This window comes from Lacerta agilis, chromosome 4 (assembly GCF_009819535.1).
Source record: "Lacerta agilis isolate rLacAgi1 chromosome 4, rLacAgi1.pri, whole genome shotgun sequence".
Lineage (NCBI taxonomy): Eukaryota > Metazoa > Chordata > Lepidosauria > Squamata > Lacertidae > Lacerta > Lacerta agilis.
In genome coordinates this window covers 19,544,547-19,563,778 of record NC_046315.1, presented here as the reverse complement: position 1 = coordinate 19,563,778, position 19,232 = coordinate 19,544,547, and the positions used below count along the sequence as shown (strand labels likewise).

Sequence of the window (19,232 nt, the reverse complement as noted above, 5' to 3'; positions counted from 1 at the left end):
TATACAGCACAGCAGGAGTTCAAAGAGAGGTCCTAACAGCAGCAGAACAGAAGGTAATTAACGCTGGCACCATTCTAAAAGCGTTCCATCCACCTTGGATCTCACAAACATTTGTCTTCCAAGCATTATTTTTTTAAAATGCTTCTTGTTTTCCTCTTAAGCTTCTAAACCAGACGTTCAATTAAATTAACAACCCACCTTTTGTACATTGTAAACGGTTCCGAGAAACGAAACAGACCAAGTTCGCAGCCAAGAAGACAGTTTAATCTGAATAAATCTGAATTCGGTCTCAAGGATTGGCAACTTCAAAGAATGAGTATTTCAGGAAGTCTCTCGTGTGCATTTTGCCAATTTGTTTTCCATCAGGCTGTCTTTGTCAGATGCTTCACAGCCTTATGCACTCCTTTGTAAAAAGGCAATCTACTGTGTTCCAATCACTAGACTGAAAATATCTTGGCAAAAATCTCATCTAATATAGTCTCTCTCCCCCCCCCCCCGCCCCCAAACAGATGCAGTTTTCAAAGTAGATAATATTTCTGCTTGAAGGACAGAAGCACATATCAAGAACAGGCCAAAATTGTGCTTGCCTGAATCAGATTATGCAAAAGACCGGTAAAAACTCTTTTGATGCTTATTTTCTTTCCTCACTCCTGAATAGAAATGTGGCACATGTACAGGTGAAACTCGAAAAATTAGAATATCATGGAAAAGTCCATTTATGTAAGCAATTGTTTTCATTAGCTACTGGAGTTTAATATATGAGATAGACTCATGACATGCAAAGCGAGGGGGTTTTCATCAGCTGTACACCATAATCATCACAATTATAACAAATGAAGGCTTGACATATCTCGCTTTGCATGTCATGAGTCTATCTCATATATTAGTTTCACCTTTTAAGTTGAATTACTGAAAGAAATGAACCTTTCCACGATATTCTAATTTTTCGAGTTTCACCTATATAAGGGCAGGGCCTCTTGATTTGGTTTTGTGCTTCTGCAGTTGCTCCTGAGTTGAGCAAGTAGAAGAAAACCTGCATGCACCCTCTGCCACTATGACAAGCAACCACCATCCTATTACAGCGGTACCTCAAGTTACAAATGCCTCAGGTTACAAATGCTTCAGGTTACAAACTCCGCTAACCTGGAAGAGTTACCTCGAGTTGAGAACTTGGTCCCAGGATGAGAACGAAAATCGTGTGCTGGTGGCACAGCGGCATCAAGAGGCCCCATTAGTGAAAGCACGCCTCTAGTTAAGAACAGTTCCAAGTTAAGAATGGACCTCCATAATGAATTAAGTTCATAACTAGAGGTACCACTGTATTAGTGTCAGAGGGATGAGTATTTAGGTATCTCAGATGGGCCTAGTTCCACATCTTCTCATCTATAAACAATGTGTGGGGTAACCAGCTCTATATAAACAGCATGCTTGTGCCTAATTAAAGCATGAAGGGGTTAATGTCATAGAGTAATATGTCCTGCCATGTTTAAAGGTAAAGGTAAAGGATCCCTGACAGTTAAGTCCAGTTGCAAATGACTCTGGGGTTGCTTTACTGGCTGAGGGAGCCTACGTTTGTCTGCAGACAGTTTTTCCGGGTCATGTGGCCACTATGACTAAGCCACTTCTGGCGAAACCAGAGCAGCGGATGGAAGAAGAAGAAGAAGAAGAAGAAGAAGAAGAAGAAGAAGAAGAAGAAGAAGAAGATGAGGAGGAGGAGTTTGGATTTGATATCCCGCTTTATCACTACCCGAAGGAGTCTCAAAGCGGCTGACATTCTCCTTTCCCTTCCTCCCCCACAACAAACACTCTGTGAGGTGAGTGGGGCTGAGAGACTTCAAAGAAGTGTGACTAGCCCAAGGTCACCCAGCAGCTGCATGTGGAGGAGCGGAGATGCCAACCCGGTTCACCAGATTATAAGCCTACCGCTCTTAACCACTACACCACACTGGCTCTCTGGAAACTACGTTTACCTTCCCACTGGAGCGGCACCTATTTATCTACTTGCACTTTGATGTGCTTTAGAACTGCTAGGTTGGCAGGAGCTGGGACCGAGCAACGGGAGCTCACCCCATCGCGGGGATTCAAACCGTCGACCTTCCGATTGCCAAGTAGATAAGTAGACCACAGCACCACCCACGTCCCTCTCTATATAAACAGTATGCTTGAGTCTAATTAAAGCATGAAGGGGTTAATGTCATAGAGTAATATGTCCTGCCATGTTTGTTTGTTGTGGGGGAGGAAGGGAAAGCAGAATGTTAGCCGCTTTGAGACTCCTTCGGGTAGTGATAAAGCAGGATATCAAATCCAAACTCTTCTTCTTCTTCTTCTCCTCCTCACCTTGGGAGGAAATGGACAACCAAACCTTTTGTTTTCTACATCCAAATTTGGTGTGTGAGGAGCTCTGAGCTGCTGCCACTGGCCACATGGCTTTAACCAACCTCTTTTGTTTCACACAAGAATGGAATCTGAAACTAACGTTTTCCTACACCAATAGTTTAGGGTTTTCTTTTTTCTTTTTTAACATTTTGCTACCAAGCAATGTTTTACTGCTTGTGCAACTTTTTCTGACTGCTATATGGAAAAGCACATGAATCTGACATTTGAAGAGTTTTGTAAATTATCTTATAACTTACTGAATGTGAGCTCTAGCTGTGTGCTATGAAGTGGAGTACTTTGGGAATCACTGGAAAGGGCACATTTTAAAGGTTTCACAGCCTCTATTTCTTCACTTTTATTTGCTGCATGCTTTGCCATGTTCAATCTTTTCTAGGGTTCTTTCACCAAAGAGTACTTGACCCACACTTGGGATTCTGGCATCCAGGATTTCCAATGCAATGCCCCATTCTTTCATCTTCTCCTCAGGTCACATCAAGACAAGAGGTTGCAATGACTAGTCTCTGGTGAAACTTCATTTCCCCAAGAGTGAAATGACCACTACTAAGCTGTGATGGTCCTAATGAGCAACTTAATTGAAGTCATTGGACATATTTCTGATCACTGGTAGTCAGCTCTTAAAACAGTTCCTTCAATGGACTGCCTTATCATTTCAGTAAAAATCTGAATACTTGGAAGTTTTTCACTGGCTTTTTGAGATACTGTGTTTTACTGTTTCTCTCATACAGTGCCAAGATGATAGAGCTTAAAATGGCTCGAACCTACGGCAGATTACTAATTTTAAAAAGAAAAATCCAAGTCGAATAGGATCCTTGGACATCAATATTTATGAGCTTAGGCTTGCTGTTTTCTATTTTTATAAACCCATTAGGCCTCACCAGAGATCTTTAATACACCATTTTCCTTTCAAAGCCCTGCTTGAAAATTCAAATGAATGTAACCTTCAAATTAAGCCAATCTAAATTAATATGTTGTCATATATAATATAAGGTTCTGTTTTGGAGCTGAGAATGAAAAGAAGATAGTTGATAGAATAAATGTGAATGTCAACATTCTAGTATTAAGTTGAGAATTTTTTAAAAATAATAAAACACACAAAACAGGCAAATTGCTTTACATTTTCTGCGAGGTCTAAGAGTAACACTCTGAGTGGTATTCAGCTAAATAACTCAATGCACCCCTGCCATCCCCAAATCTGCTGCAGAGAGCTGAGCTGAAAAACCCAGAACAGATTTAGGTGGGGTGATGAGAGGGAGAGGCTGTTCTGCTGTGCAAGGATGAATCCTTGCACTGATGGAGCCAATTTGCTCCATGCTATGTTGAATACAGTGGTACCTCTAGTTACGAATTTAATTCATTCCGGATGTCCGTTCTTAACCTGAAACTGTTCTTAACTAGAGGCATGCTTTCGCTAATTGGGGCCTCTTGCTGCTGCTGCGCCACTGACACACAATTTCCATTCTCATCCTGGGGCAAAGTTCTCAACACGAGGTAACTCTTCCAGGTTAGTGGAGTTTGTAACCTGAAGCGTTTGTAACTGGAGGTACCACTGTACAACCCTTACCAGCTTTATAGCACTGGCAATATTTATAACCACCCTGTAAGGAAGCTTGGTGGGATGTGGGTGGCGCTGTGGGTTAAACCACAGAGCCTAGGGCTTGCCGATCAGAAGGTTGGTGGTTCAAATGCCTGTGACAAGGTGAGCTCCCATTGCTTGGTCCCTGCTCCTGCCAACTTAGCAGTTTGAAAGTGACTTGCTTTTTTTGCAAATAGATAAATAGGTACCGCTCTGGCGGGAAGGTAAACGGCGTTTCCGTGAGCTGCTCTGGTTTGCCAGAAGCAGCTTCGTCATGCTGGCCACATGACCTGGAAGCTGTACGCCGGCTCCCTCGGCCAGTAAAGCGAGATGAGAAATAGAGCTGGCAGGAGTGACAAAATCTATACAAGGAAAGGTTGGCTAGTAACCCACACTATGGCTCTCCCTTTGCAGGCCAAATTAAATGATACACATAAACACATGTAACAACATTCTAAGGCAGGGATAATCACTGCAGTGCCTTCCAGGTGGTATTTGACTCCAGCTCCCATCAGCCCTAGCCAGCTTGGCCAATGGTCAGAATTATGGGAGTTGTAGCACAACAACATATGGAAGGCACCACAATGGCTATCTCTGCTTTGAGATTTGGCAGAGAAATGGTGGGTGCTAGGTAAGGGATGTTTAGCACTTTCCCTAACCATCCCCTAAACTGTTTCCTGAGTTCCTTGCCCCAAGAAGAATTTCGAAGGTTAAACACACATTTTGAATACAATGGAAGAGAGTCACTCTAGCAAAAAAAAAATTGTTGCTTTTTGGGGTAGCTTTGTTGGAACTGCGGTTTTGGATTGGGGGTTCCCTGAACTAATTTTAATACTCAAAAGCAACGACTGCAGAATGATGACAATTACAAAATTGCTTAAACACTCCCCAGAGTTGAATCTCAGCCAATCGACTGCCCTGGGGGCTCCTTCCACTTTTCCCTATCTAAGTTTGCATTCTTTATACGGCCCTGAATGTCAGCAAGGAGTGTGGGCCGGGAAACAAAATAGTAAGAATGGCTCACAGGGGCACTGGGGCTATATTAAATACATTTTCAGACCTTGTTATTAATTCTCCCTGCTTGGCAGAATGTTTAAAAATTGGCAAGGGAGCATTAAGAGACAGGATGTCATTACAGCAGCACAGGTGGAAAAAGAGAAATCGCCAAATGGTTCGCTGCAGGTTGGTGGACAGGCCCAAAGGGGTACAGGGAAAAATTATAAGTGACATGTATGATTGACACTCCACCACAACGCAGCATTGAAAAAGAGAGAGAGAAACCTGCTGGTCTGAAAGGGAATACTTTGGCAGGCAACTCAAATGCATCGTAAGCTGCTGTTTGGTCTCTAAAGAGGTTCCCCATTCTGTTTCTCCTACCCATCAGGGAGAGAGGAGAGACAATTTAAATTAATGACCACGGATCTGCAGAGGAGGAGGGTGAAGAGGTCATATCTGAAAAACAGGGGTGGGCATTCCTTCCATGGTTTCACTCCGTGTGGGAAAATGAAACATTTAATCCTTCTACCCTATCAGAAATATACAGCTCTTTGTGAAACTTAGCAGCTGCTGCCATTGCCCAGAAGCTGATGTCCTTTCTCAGAATGTGTGATGATTCTATACCTCCCCTGCCAGTTCTTTGTTACTCTTTAATTGACCCCTCTTCTATTCGCCCCCTTGATGCTCTCAGTCAAAATCAACATTTAGTTGCACTTCTTTCTTTGGGGGAATCACACAGTCATGCCTTTGTTACTGCATAGGGCTGGGTGATCCAGAGAGGCAACAGGGATCGTTCAGCTGGGGGGTGGGAGCAGTTGAACGCTCACCTGGGGGGACAGGACTCCCTCCTCCTCCTCCTCAGAAGAGTTTGGATTTGATATCCCGCTTTTCACTACCCAAAGGAGTCTCAAAGTGGCTAACATTCTCCTTTCCCTTCCTCCCCCACAACAAACACTCTGTGAGGTGAGTGGGGCTGAGAGACTTCAGAGAAGTGTGACTAGCCCAAGGTCACCCAGCAGCTGCATGTGGAGGAGCGGAGATGCTAACCCGGTTCCCCAGATTACAAGTCTACCGCTCTTAACCACTACACCATACTGGCTCTCCCACACTGGCTCTTAGCCCTTAGCCCCCAGCTCTGGGAACAAGCTGTGTCCTTCCCGGCCCTGCGAGGCGCTGGGGTGAAACTGCCTCAGCTCCCTTGGTGAGAGCGGCGGCAGTTTCACTCCGACACCTTGTGGTTCTGGGGCCAATGCAGCCTGTCATTTCAACATTGCAGTGCAGTGCCACATCACGATGTTTGGCTGGTGATACACCACGATGCTGAAAACCTGACATAACCCAGCCCTAGTTTGAACAAAAGAGATAGTAAAGGTGTAGCAGTGGCTCATATCTACAGATTCAATGCAGCAAATGCAAGCTTTAAAAGCTGGTGAGGGTATTTAAACACAAGAAATGCACATGCTATAAAAGACATGCAGCCAAGAAAGATAACTGACATTGGTTTCAGTCATCCAAGCTTGTTATGTATGCCACAGCCATCGGGAAGAGCTGTGTAAATAAAACAACATTACTTTCTGGCGTTTCTGATGAGCAGATGTTCTGGTTTTTGTCAATTCATTTATGGGACAGCCATTTCTTCCCGCCGCCGCCACCCCTCCCCTGCCACTCATTCTTTACTTCCTGCATTCAGAATTGTCCAAGTGAAAGCGGAACAGCCCTGACTGCGCCTGATTGAACAACGCCCCGTTTTAACAGCTGTGTGTTGATAACACTGGAATGTCTCTCTCAGAGGAGAAGAGGTTCTGGTAATCAGCATTTTAGCTTGGTCTTTCATATCTCTCAATGCACCCTCACGTTTCAAGCCCTCTTCAATCCCCATCACTTCCTTTGCATAACAGGGCAACAGTGAGAGTGCTTTAAGGTTTAGAATTTTGAGCAATGAAGCAGATTTCCTCCTGAATTGGTCTATATGAAGTAAGCATTTGGGAAAACAATTTTGCAAATTAAAGTGAATAATGATATAGGAGTATCTTAGTTTTTTTTTTTTTTGAAGCCTCACACACATTTTGCATTATTCTTATATTCTGAAATATTATGTTTAAATGCAGCAGGAAGTGACAGTTAGCAGCACCCTCTATGGAAGGCAGTGAGAGTAATCACACACTTCCATGCAGTCACAACCTGTTTCAGATCAAGTGTGATCAATTCCTCAGAAACACCCCGCCTCTTTTTATTATGGGTCGTATAAATCAACCACAACAAACTCTAACATATATTATTTCTTGCAATTGGATTTTAAATATATCCAAGCACATCAATGGCTACTGGAGAGCCAGTGTGGTGTAGTGGTTAAGAGTGGTAGACTCGTTATCTGGGGAACCGGGTTCGCGTCTCCGCTCCTCCACATGCAGCTGCTGGGTGACCTTGGGCTAGTCACACTTCTCTGTAGTCTCTCAGCCCCACTCACCTCACAGAGTGTTTGTTGTGGGGGAGGAAGGGAAAGGAGAATGTTAGCCGCTTTGAGACTCCTTCGGGTAGTGAAAAGCGGGATATCAAATCCAAACTCTTCTTCTTCTTCTACTAACCATGATGGGTATAATTTGCCTCCCCAACTGCAGACAATAGTACTTCTGAATACTGGTAGCTGAAACAACAGGAGGGGAGATTTCTCCTGTGCTTGGGTCCAGCTTGTGGGTTTCCCACATGAATCTGGCTGGCCACCACAAGAGAAGGTTGCTAGATTACTTGGAGCCAGGGGCATAGCAAGGGGGGCGTAGGGGGTGGTCCGCCCCATGTTCCATAATGGAGGGGGTGACAAATTATCAAGGAACAATTACTGCCCTACTAGGGCGGTTCATAAAAAAACTTTTTAAAAAATGCCTGTTCCAAAGGTCTTATCTTACTATACTAGGGATTATATAGCTATATATGAAATTTCATGCATATCGGTTAATATCTTGACCCTCCTTTACCAAAATAGCTGTTCACTTGGCTGTTTTCCTATGTCGTGAAGGCTGAAATTTCAGTTCAGTGGAGCACTTACTGTTCCCAACCCTAACCCTGTGGAAAGCCATCTAATTAGACTTTAATTTGATTTTGAGATGTTTTTAGGAGGTAATTTAATTATTGTTTGATTTTATACCAATGTTATGTATCTGATGTTAGCCACCCTGAGCCTGACTTCGGCCAGGGCGGGCGGGATATAAATAAAAGTTTTTTATTATTATTACTTGTTATTATTCTTTTGTAAGAGAATATGAAATAACGTAAAACCATTTTTTGCAGGGGGCGGGGAATCAATGGGGGTGTGTGTGACAAGAAATTTTCCACACCAGGTACCACCTGACCTTCCTACGCCTCTGCTTGGGGCATTGGCCTGATCCAGCACACTCTTATTACATTCTTTTGGCTTTGAACCAGGGCTTTTCTTTTCAGTCAGAACTCACCAGAACTTAGTTCCAGCACCTCTCAGGTGGGTAAAACTGCCACTATAAGAGAATGAAGGAAGAGTTCGTGGTGAGTTCCGGCACCTCTTTTTCTAGAAAAAACAAACAAACAACACTGCTTTGAACCATGCTGTGAATTTTCTTCTCCATAAAATTCCTTCCCTCTCCCACCATTGAAAATGATTCTCCCTTCTTATTTTCTCCATATAAACTGGCAATTGAAGGATGTGTTTGATGATGTGCTTTGCAATTTCAATTCCCACAATCATTTCAGGAAATGACAGACAAGGAAGTAAGGACATCGAGTCAGTACAGAAGCCTCCTGGCTTGTGTGATGAGCTGTTTCCTCTTGCTAGATTCCCCCCCTTGCAAGCACTCCCTTCACATGCAAGGAGAAAACAGCTGAGCTTTTTACAATCAGGTTATTGCATGAATTACCCTTGGTTTTTTCTGGGTTTTTTCAAGAGCTCTCAAATTTTTGAGTACTTGAAGCAGATTCTCACACTAAACTGAGCCAAACAGAATCCCGTGCATCCTGACTTTAATTCCAACAGTCAGGCCAGATATTTATTAAACTTTTCCCAAGTTACATAAATCTTAACATATGAAGTGCATAAAAAATATTTATTCAATAAGAATATGTGACAGGTTTCACAAGTCTGGTGTTAGTGGTGAAGGAAATATGATATAAAACAGGCTCAGTGGATCTTGCTAAACAGAATGAAAAATGTGAGCCAATAAGTTATGGATCTCTGCCAATTCACTGTGTGTCTTTTAGTCAATCCAGATTGGATATATGTGTTGGGGAGTAGCAGACTGATAACCACATTACATTATGAAATTTGGCCAGTAACAAAGGTATGTATATGTTTCCTGACTACCACACCTTCATGCAATCTTATCTGAAAAAGGTTTTCTATGTTGTTTTTCAACTGGTGATGAAAAAGAGAGAGAGAAATTGTCCCAATAATTGCTTTTCAACCAGTTACCACTCAATGCTCAATGCACCTAATCCGAACTGATCCCAACACAGATCATTGGGGATTAGGTCCAAAGTCGCCTTGTATCTGGTTGGTTCAGTGGCCAGTTGTTATAGGTGCAGGTCTGCAGGTCTTTCAGGATACCTGAACACACATCTGTCATAACACATTTTTCTTTAGATATTTCTCTTGATTTCAACCTTCATCCCTAGCCATTTTGGTGATGTGTATGTGATTTTGTTGTTGTTGTTGTTCATTCGTTCAGTCGTCTCCGATTCTTCGTGACCCCATGGACCAGAGCACGCCAGGCACCCCTATCCTCCACTGCCTCCCGCAGTTAGGCCAAACTCATGCTAGTCGCTTCGAGAACACTGTCCAACTATCTCATCCTCTGCCGCCCCCTTCTCCTTGTGCCCTCCATCTTTCCCAACATCAGGGTCTTTTCCAGGGAGTCTTCTCTTCTCATGAGGTGGCCAAAGTACTGGAGCCTCAACTTCAGGATCTGTCCTTCCAGTGAGCACTCAGGGCTGATTTCTTTAAGGATGCATGTTTGATCTTTTTGCAGTCCATGGGACTCTTCAAGAGTCTCCTCCAGCACCATAATTCAAAAGCATCAATTCTTCGGCGATCAGTCTGCTTTATGGTGTATGTGATAGCATGCCCCAAGTACTAAATTGCTTTTGAGGCTAGCTCCTATCAACTGCCTTGATTGGAGTTTGTAACTTTGGAATGTTTGGCTCTCAAATACTTGAAAGACATAAGGAGCTCCCAGCTGGTTCTTCCCTGCCTTTCTTATAAAGTTTGCATCAAGAGATAACTATATACCACAGATTCTTTCCATGTGAGGTTTACATTTCCCACCCACTTTATATCTGTTCTGGTTTAAAACTACACTCTACCTCCTCCATCTTGGCTCAGAAGCTTCTAACATTAGCATATAAAACACCTACACAATACCCTATTCAAATGTAGCTCTGTGGAGCTAAGGAGGCGTAGATCTGACTGGTTCCTAAATGAAAGACTCCTGCTGCTCTTAGCGTTCCCCAGTGCAAAGGGAGGTCCAAGAACAAGGAAACAATTAACGCTCTGTTTATTTAATACACATATTTAAGAATCTGTGCCACAGCCAATTAATTTTATTTAAACACCTGCACGTGCCCTTTTTATAATACAGTAGTTCTCTCAAGCTTTTGAACATGTGTTGATTTTATATAATCAAAACATATTATTTGTGATAAGTTTGAATTTAGGAAATGTAGCTGTGGAATTTCTTTTGGTTTCTATTCAGGGTTTTTTTTTGCCATTTCTCAAATGATCTGCATTATTTGTTTTCTTTTCTCTAAGCCCTATGACCCAGTTCTACTTTGCTAGTTTGTTCCTTCTTGGATGTTGTTTGCATTTATTCTGCCTTTTCTGTACTTTTTTTTAAAGTCACTTTTTTATCTTAATAGGAAGCTGATTCATCTATACAGCCTCTCTTCCTTAGCTTCCTTATCTATTAAATCTGCTTTGTAGCATCCTCCTCTGAACATTTTATGCAAATTCCATGGGGGATTTACAATAAGCCACCTAAAGGAAATAACTCCAAAATAATAATAATAGAAAATGTATTTTATTTTATTTTTTAGAAAGAGACAGAGAGAGAGTGCACAATAAATGCAACAGAAAGAAAGACAGAATTTACAGAAGTGGCCTCATCTTTCATCCTCCCTATGCTTAAGTTTTCCATCCTTAAAGAAATAAGCCCTGAGTGCTCACTGGAAGGGTAGATCCTGAAGTTGAGGCTCCAGTACTTTGGCCACCTCATGAGAAGAGAAGACTTCCTGGAAAAGACCCTGATGTTGGGAAAGATGGAGGGCACAAGGAGAAGGGGATGACAGAGGGTGAGATGGTTGGACAGTGTTCTCGAAGCGACTGGCATGAGTTTGGCCAAACTGCTGGAGGCAGTGAAGGATAGGGGTGCCTGGTGTGCTCTGGTCCATGGGGTCACGAAGAGTTGGACACAACTGAACAACTGAACAACAACAAAATGCTTAAGTTTCAACTTCATACCACCAAGAGTTGCTCTCACAGAGCCTCATGGGTCCAAAGGCTATTTGGTGGAGGCAGCCAGGGAGAAGTAAACACTTCCACTTGGTGGCAGTGAGAAGTTTGCAGGAAGGGAAGGGCAAACAGAGGCAGGCACTGGTTGGCCAGGTCTCCCTTCCTTACACAGGCCCAGGTGTAGCTAGGGACGCATAAATGCATGTATTTCACCTTGGCATCACCAGCTGTCTAATCCTTTTAACTGGACGTGGTAGGGATAGAATTTGGGATCTTTTGCATGGAAAGCATGTGGTCTTCCATTGAGCTATGCACCCTTCATTTTTTGGATGGGGATGAGTGGGTAAAGTCAAAGCCTTTAGAGAAAAGTGGATTTCCCACTTTTTAAATTAAGGAGACTTTCAGAGATAGGCTAGTAATATGGCATAGAGGTCTGCTGCTCAAAGAAACCGAAGTCCTTTGGTGCAGCTCTTTGGATCCTGGACACACAGAGAAAGTGGAGCCTATGGGAGTTTGTGATAAGTTCCTGGAGATGCAGCCCCTCCAGAAATTCTCACTGACTTCTTAATGTTAGGTTTGCTTTATTCCAGTGAAGCAGCGGACATTAAACCCTTGATTAACTTGTCCCAACGTGTGTGCAAGAATGTGAAATAGTTTCAGGAAAGCTAGTACGCTTCTGCTTTTGCAAACATGTGCCCCCCATTTTTTATTTGCTTTTTTACACACACACACACACACACACACACACTTCAACAAAATGCGTGCCTTGTACCTTGTAACAGCTTTGGACGTTCGTCTATAGTCCTCAGATAATGCTTCTCAAAAGACAAGTTAATTTTTCTGAACTAGAAACTCAATTTGGAGCCCAGTTGGCACATACATTTGTTTTACATTCAATGTTTATTTGGCACCACTGCCAGGCCCTGGCAGCTGCCACTATGCCTGCCTTTGTTTCCCACAACTATGTGTTCCAGCGCCGAAGCCAACACCTGTGGCTGCATAAAAGGCTAAATACAGCAGCTGCCGGACTCAGATGTCCACAGTGAAATAAAATTCTAAAGCATACGAGTTTGGATGTGTGGCTGGCTTCCTCCTTTGACTCTTTTCAAGGCTTCCTTGGATGCTTGCTCTGCAGGATACTTCATTTATCAACTGTCTGTCAGCCAGTGTTACTGACCTTAGGTTTATTAGTGGCCTTGAATACCCCCATTTTATTAATGATGCACCAAGACATGCCAAAGAGGTAACTCTGAAGTAACTTCCTGGAAACCAGTGGTGTGCTCTAAGAGATACTCTGGTGTAAGACAATGATGTTGACTCCAGCTGTACTTCGCAACCACTAAGGAGGGTATCTGCCACAACAGAGGCTGCTTAAACAGGCTGTGTTTGGTATCCTGTTGAGAATATCACAGCACCTGTTTTCTCGGTGACAAATGTGGTTCCTATTCTGGAAACAAAAGGGTTTCTCCCTCACATTTGAGAATAATCCCAGCTTCTCCTTCACAATGAAAAATAAAAACAGCAGGAGCCATCCTTGGGATGTGTGAAACCTGTCCCTTTATTTTCAAGGATATTTCCGCCTGCCCACATGCTGGCATCAAATGCTTGAGACGCTTATCGTCAAAAGCAGGTACAAAGTTTTGCAAAGAAGCAGATCTGAATCATTGTTACTTGCTGCATACAGATCACTATCCATCCAGAATCACGCTTGCGTACCATATGCAAAATTATACAAAATTCGGTCCACCCGCCAATCATATTAACAGTGAACCTGCTGTCTACTCAGGACACTTATCTGAAAATTAATTATCTGTTCTGTTTTACTTTCAGAAGCTGTATTCAGAGCATCCTTAAATGCATCCAATATTTTGTCGAAAGTCTGAAATACAGGCTATAGGACACATAAAACTGGCATTAGATTTGTTATATATTTTCACCAGGATATCCACACTAAATTGGTTTCTGGTTGTTACATGTGCAGTCATTCGTCATTCTGAAAATGCACATGTCTGTTTCTAAGTGCATATGTCATGGCTATTTGCCTGTATACCTGAAGCAGCATCTTCACCCACATCGTACAGCCCAAACACCGAGATCCAGCTCTGAGGGCCTTCTGCCAGTTCCCTCACTGTGAGAAGTGAAGTTACAGGAAACCAGGCAGAGGGCCTTCTTGGTAGTGGCACCCTCCCTGTGGAATACCCTCCTGTCAAATGTCAAGGAGACACAAATTACATAAGACATTGGAAGGCAGCCCTGTGTAGGGAAGTTTTCAATGTTTGATGTTTTACTGTGATTTTATAATTGTTGGAAGCCATCCATAGTGGTTGGGGCCATCAATCAATCAATCAATCAATGGCATTAAACAACCTTGTCCAATCAGCCAAGTATCTTGTCTCCATCAGTGACCAGATCCCAATGGTTCCAATAAAGTATACAAAAGCACAGCATGGCAGTGAATTTGTGAACATTTTGAAAGCATGGAATAAATGTGGGGGTCATTATTTCATGATACAGATAGTTTTCACCTCACAACTGAACTGCATGTTAATATCATCTGTTACACAAGATTTGGTTTTCTTTTCGAGTATTCCGATACTGCATCCTTACCCACGGATATATATTTAAATAATTTGCTTTGAAACTCTAAAAATTGGCACATTTACTAAAAAGAAAGAAAGGTTTACTCTGCTGTATATACTGCCTGTATTTTCAATCTGACCTCAGCCATATTTGCAGGCCCTCCCAGGTTGCCTGCCATTTGAAGTGTACAATACCAAAGGTTATGTAGAGGTTGCCAGAAGCACTAAAGCTGCCAGCTCCTGTCTGAACAACTCTCTCAAATGTGTCAGATCGCCTGTGATCACAGTCTCCTGTTTATGGTTTGTGTTCAATATGACACTTTTTATCTGAACAAATTTCAATTTACTCTATAAAATAAAACCGTACAGCACACTCTGCTGACTGCTCTGTGCACCCTAACAATGCAGCTGTTCCCCAGCAAATCTACTCAAAGGTACCTTTCCAATGTGAATCAATGCTGCTTTCAACAAACATTGCCATGGTTTCCTAAATAAAACGCTGCTTATTGTAATAAGGATTAATCATTGTCACGGCACTTTCCACGCACAAGGTGCTTTCCAATCTCTCTCTCCCCCCCCCCCTTTAACCTTCACAATTATACCTCCTAGAAGGTCACTTCTCAAGTAATGGAATTATAGGCGATGGTAACTTACTCAAGACCACCCAGTTCTTGCAGGAGAAGAAAAATAAAACACTATATTCAGTAAACTATACTGGCTCTCACTGAAAAACTCATATTTATGCACTTGCTTTGGAAGTATTTCTGTCAGAAATCAAGCCCTGACTCAGAAGCTCAGCAGGTGAAATGCAACAGTCTGCAGGAAAGCGTACACCTGTCAACAGACTCACAAATTTAGCAAAGATTGTGTGGGCATGCTGAATGTGATGAACTGGATTCTCCATATGGGGCCTCAACACACAATTGCTGCAATTTCCAGTAGGGCTGACTTGGGGTGCAACTGCAGATCCCGTTTTAATATTGTTTAATTTTATTCAAATTTTATTTATTTGGCCAAACTGCGGGAGGCAGTGGAGGATAGGGGTGCCTGGCGTGCTCTGGTCCATGGGGTCATGAAGAGTCGGACACGACTGAACGACTGAACAACAACAAATTTTATTCATATGTTGTTGAAACAATGGGCTTGTTCCCCACTATTTCCAAAGTCTCCTCTCTCAGAATAATGGTTTCCTTCATCTGCCAATATGACCTAACAAAAAAAGTTTCATTCAGTAATAGCGGGGCTGAAATTTATCAGAAGGTAATTTCTGAGAATGACTGGTGGATAATTTCTCACTCCCCACCTCCACCCCAAGCATCAGTTTTGCCATCCACAAAGAGCATGGAGAATTTTGGGAGGTCATTTTCACTCAACTCCTCGTCTGCATGACTACAGTGGCTTTTTAAACAGCTGTAAGCAGACAAGGTATGGCAGCCTCACATACTGTATAGGATTCCGACTGCAGTGCTGGTTCATAAAACTGGACCTCTATGCAGTGCGTGGCATGGTGTAGTGGTTAAAAGCATCAGGCTAGGACCTGGGAGACCAGGGTTCAAACCTACTCAGTCATGAAGCTCACTGGGTGACATGGGGAAAGTCACCAATTCTCAACCGAACAGGTTTGTTCTGAGGATGATATGGAGACGGGGAGGACAGTGAGGGGGAGTAGGAGCTCCTTGAGCTCCTTGGAGGCAAGGTGAGAGACAAAGTGTAATAAAAAACAATTACAAACTACTCAGTAGCCGTGCGCTTCTGGAGAGCACTGCAAAGGTCCTTCTGAACTCATGTGGGTGCTAACACTCAGAATCACAGGGTGAAAATCAAAGCATCAGATGGATTTTAAGCCAACAACTAGTTTAGCTTTGACTTGTTGCTGGCATCCATCTGTCTCAAGAGACGATGGAGTCCACCTTTAGGGGTGAAGTCAGACTGCTATGTTAGCAGCAACAAAGTGACCTCCCCAGGGCGCTAGCCTGGGCAGTGTGTATGGGGGGGGGGGTCCTGGACCCTCCTCTTAGCCTCAATGTGGTCCAAAGGAAAGGAAAGCAATACATTGGCAACGGCTTGGCTCCAGCAGGAGTTGCCAAAAGAAGGCATACAAGTCTCCATCCAACCATCTTAGCGACTGCCAGATTTGTGCAGGGTTTACTCCTAAGCCTTTTCTTCACCTGAAGATGTCCCGCAAGGTAGTGGAGGTTTAGGATCAGAGTTTTCCTTCTCCTAGATGGGTGACCTTTCCAGGTTCATGAGCCCCATCTGCCCCTCATGTCTTTGACTAAATGATTTTTTTTAAAAAAAATTCCTTCCAGTAGCATCTTAGAGACCAACTAAGTTTGTTATTGGTATGAGCTTTCGTGTGCATGCACACAAAGCTTTTGAAAAGCAAACATTACTTCTAAAGGGGGGGAAAAGATACCAATACTGCTTTAGTATCGAACTATAATATCAGTTATGATACCAAAATGACTGTGTGGGGAAATACATTCATCTAACCTGTCTAGACTATTTCCTTATTTAACTCAAAACCTAATAATAAACCGATTTCTTTCAGCTTATTGGCAGTGCAGCTCCCAGCCCTCTTGCTTTCAGCTCAGCCTTTGTCAATTGTGTCTGGGTCCTCTGCAACGCTCTCTGTTCCTGCTTCATTCTTCTGATTTCCAACTCTTAATTTATCCTGCATACTTCATAGTAGTTTCCCTTTCCAGCTTCTTAGCCAGTCAAAAGGGCTGTTCAGTTTTATAAAGTTTCAGGTTCCCATAGTAACTAGGCTTCCCCACACAAATTTAACCTTCCTAAGCTCGCCTGTTGCACCTTTTATGAGTTTTCAAACCCCCTGGCAAGAACAGACTGAGGTTTTCAACTACAAACAAACACACAAAATTGGCTGAGAGTTTTATTCCTTCACACAACGCATGCATTTAATTAAGTGTTTCTCAATGGTAATGCAAGTTCCATGGAAGTAAATGAGAAAGGAATGGACTACTGCAATAGGCTGGCTAAACACTCTCAAGTGGGAACTACATTTTTTGGTGAAAAATAGTCAACTTCCCACCCACCCCACTCCCTTGGGCAAAACACCCTCTAATGTGTGGGGGAGGGAGGTGCTCATTTACATGTTAATTGTATTTTTTTCAACAGAGAGCCTTGTGACACCTTAAATTATATCAAACATAGCATCATGGGTTAGAGGCCACTTCATCACATGCATTTGACAAATTAGGTCTTGCTCCCATGAAATATTATGCCATTACAAAGTTTTTAAGTCTTCACAGTGCAAACACTATTTGCTGTTTATGCTGTCACGAAGTAACACACCTTCCCATTTTTCAAATGCAGAAAAATCCACCACATAATAACTATTATTTCATCTCCATTTCAAAAATGCATTGAAGATTTCAAAGTTTCTGAGATAAGTTCCTGAAGAAAGGTTTTACAAAGCGTGCTGTCAGAAATGAGATTCTGAAGCCGTCCTTGGTGTGACATTGCATACTTCAAAATGGTGCGCCTGTGATTAGCCTTTGAAATTTCGATGAGAAAAGGTGAATTCAGGCTAGGGATTGATTTGGTGTTTTTTGTTTTTTGTTTTTAAAAAAACACATTGCAAATGTTTTTGGCTTTGCATGAAGAGTACAATTGTTTATTTGTTTTCCTGCTTGATTCCTAATTACTTCAGTTTGATCACAGAACAGATTGCAAGGCAGGAACGACTAAAAACGTCAACAGCTCAATAGGGTCCATAGATATTGTTTCAAAGCTTTCTTATCTGAACATTTTAAAAACAAAGGGGGGGGGGAGATTCAGCATAGACGTGAGTGGTATATGCAAAGGTGCACAAAGTCATCAGCGCAGCAAATCGTGCTAAGGGAGGGCTATAGTTAACAGGCATTGTTTGTTTAGAAAATTCGGCATAATATAACACAGCGGATATTAAGCCACAGCTCAAGTTCGTATTGTAGATAATTCTATGATACAGGATGTGATGCAGTTACAGAAACACAGGAAGCTGCATTTTCCTGAGTCAGACCAATGTTCCATTTGGCTCACTATCGTCCACAATCACTGCCAGCAGCTCTGGAGATGCAGACAGGGGACACTCCTAGCCTTACCAGGGACTGTCTGCATGCAAGACAGATGCTGTGCCACCGAGCTATAGTCCTGCCTCACTGCTATGTCCTTCAAGCCTTGAATCTCACCCACTGAAATTACAGGTAGGTAGCCATGTTGGTCTGCCATAGTCAAAACAAAATAAAAAATACCGTATTTTCCGGCGTATAAGATGACTGGGCGTATAAGATGACCCCCAACTTTTCCAGTTAAAATATAGAGTTAGAGATATACTTGACCGCAGATTCTCCACCTGGCGTATAAGATGACCCCTGACTTTTGAGAAGATTTTCCTGGTTTAAAAAGTAGTCTTATACGCCAGAATATACAGTAAAAAAATTCCTTCCAGTAGCACCTTAGAGACCAACTAAGTTTTTTCTTGATATGAGCTTTGTGTGCATGCACACTTCTTCAGATACACTGAAACAGAAGTCACCAGACCCTTATATATAGTGGAAGAGTGGGGTGGTGTTTTTTTAAAATATATATATTGCTGTTATTCTGAAGCTAATTTTGGCACACACGAAAGCTAAAACCTAATGTAAAATAAAAGCCACTAAGTCCCATTGAGTTCAATGCTGCTCACTCTCAGGGGATAGAAGTGCAGCCTACATTAAGAATGTGAAGTCCCCCCCCCACCGCAAAAAAAACCCAGGATCATCTTCTTTCTAAGGTGCATAAATGCATTTGGCTGCAAATGAATTGAGCAGAAAGCTGTTATACTACTTACCCCTGTCTGTGTCATAAAGAAAGACAAACCGGTTCCATTTATAGTGGCCCAGCAAGCTTAGCAGTGCTCCCTGTAAGGAAGGCCTCAGTTGCAGCACAAACTGGCTCTCGCCCTCGGTGGGAAAACTCGGCGTGATGAGGGAGATGTGCAAGGCGCTGCAGAATGAGGTCAAGGTGTGTACTGATCTTTTATCGTACAGTCCAAAAATGGCGAAAACTCCTCTTGAATACTGGGAGCAGACTGGAAGAAAGCAAAACGGGGGAAAGGTGTGATTAAAAAAAACCAAAACCAATAGAACACTTCCTGCTTATTAAGATAGCAAGATCAACATCACAACCATGGATTAGGAGGGGGCTGCTGACAATATGCAAGAACAGTGCCATG

General features: G+C 42.7%; 1 protein-coding gene across 8 annotated transcripts in view; it reads right to left on the bottom strand.

Moving 5' to 3' along the window:
• GRIA4 (glutamate ionotropic receptor AMPA type subunit 4) overlaps positions 1–19,232 on the bottom strand; it is a 216,534-nt gene that overhangs the window by 99,948 nt on the left and 97,354 nt on the right. For all 8 annotated transcript variants that reach the window (XR_004426417.1, XM_033146202.1, XM_033146203.1 and 5 more), the window contains exon 3: positions 18,849–19,088. Coding sequence is in view for 7 of the 8 variants with exons in the window: in XM_033146202.1 (XP_033002093.1) it covers positions 18,849–19,088 (240 nt within the window). In the remaining variant the exon portion in view is untranslated. The remainder of the gene's footprint in view (positions 1–18,848; positions 19,089–19,232) is intronic.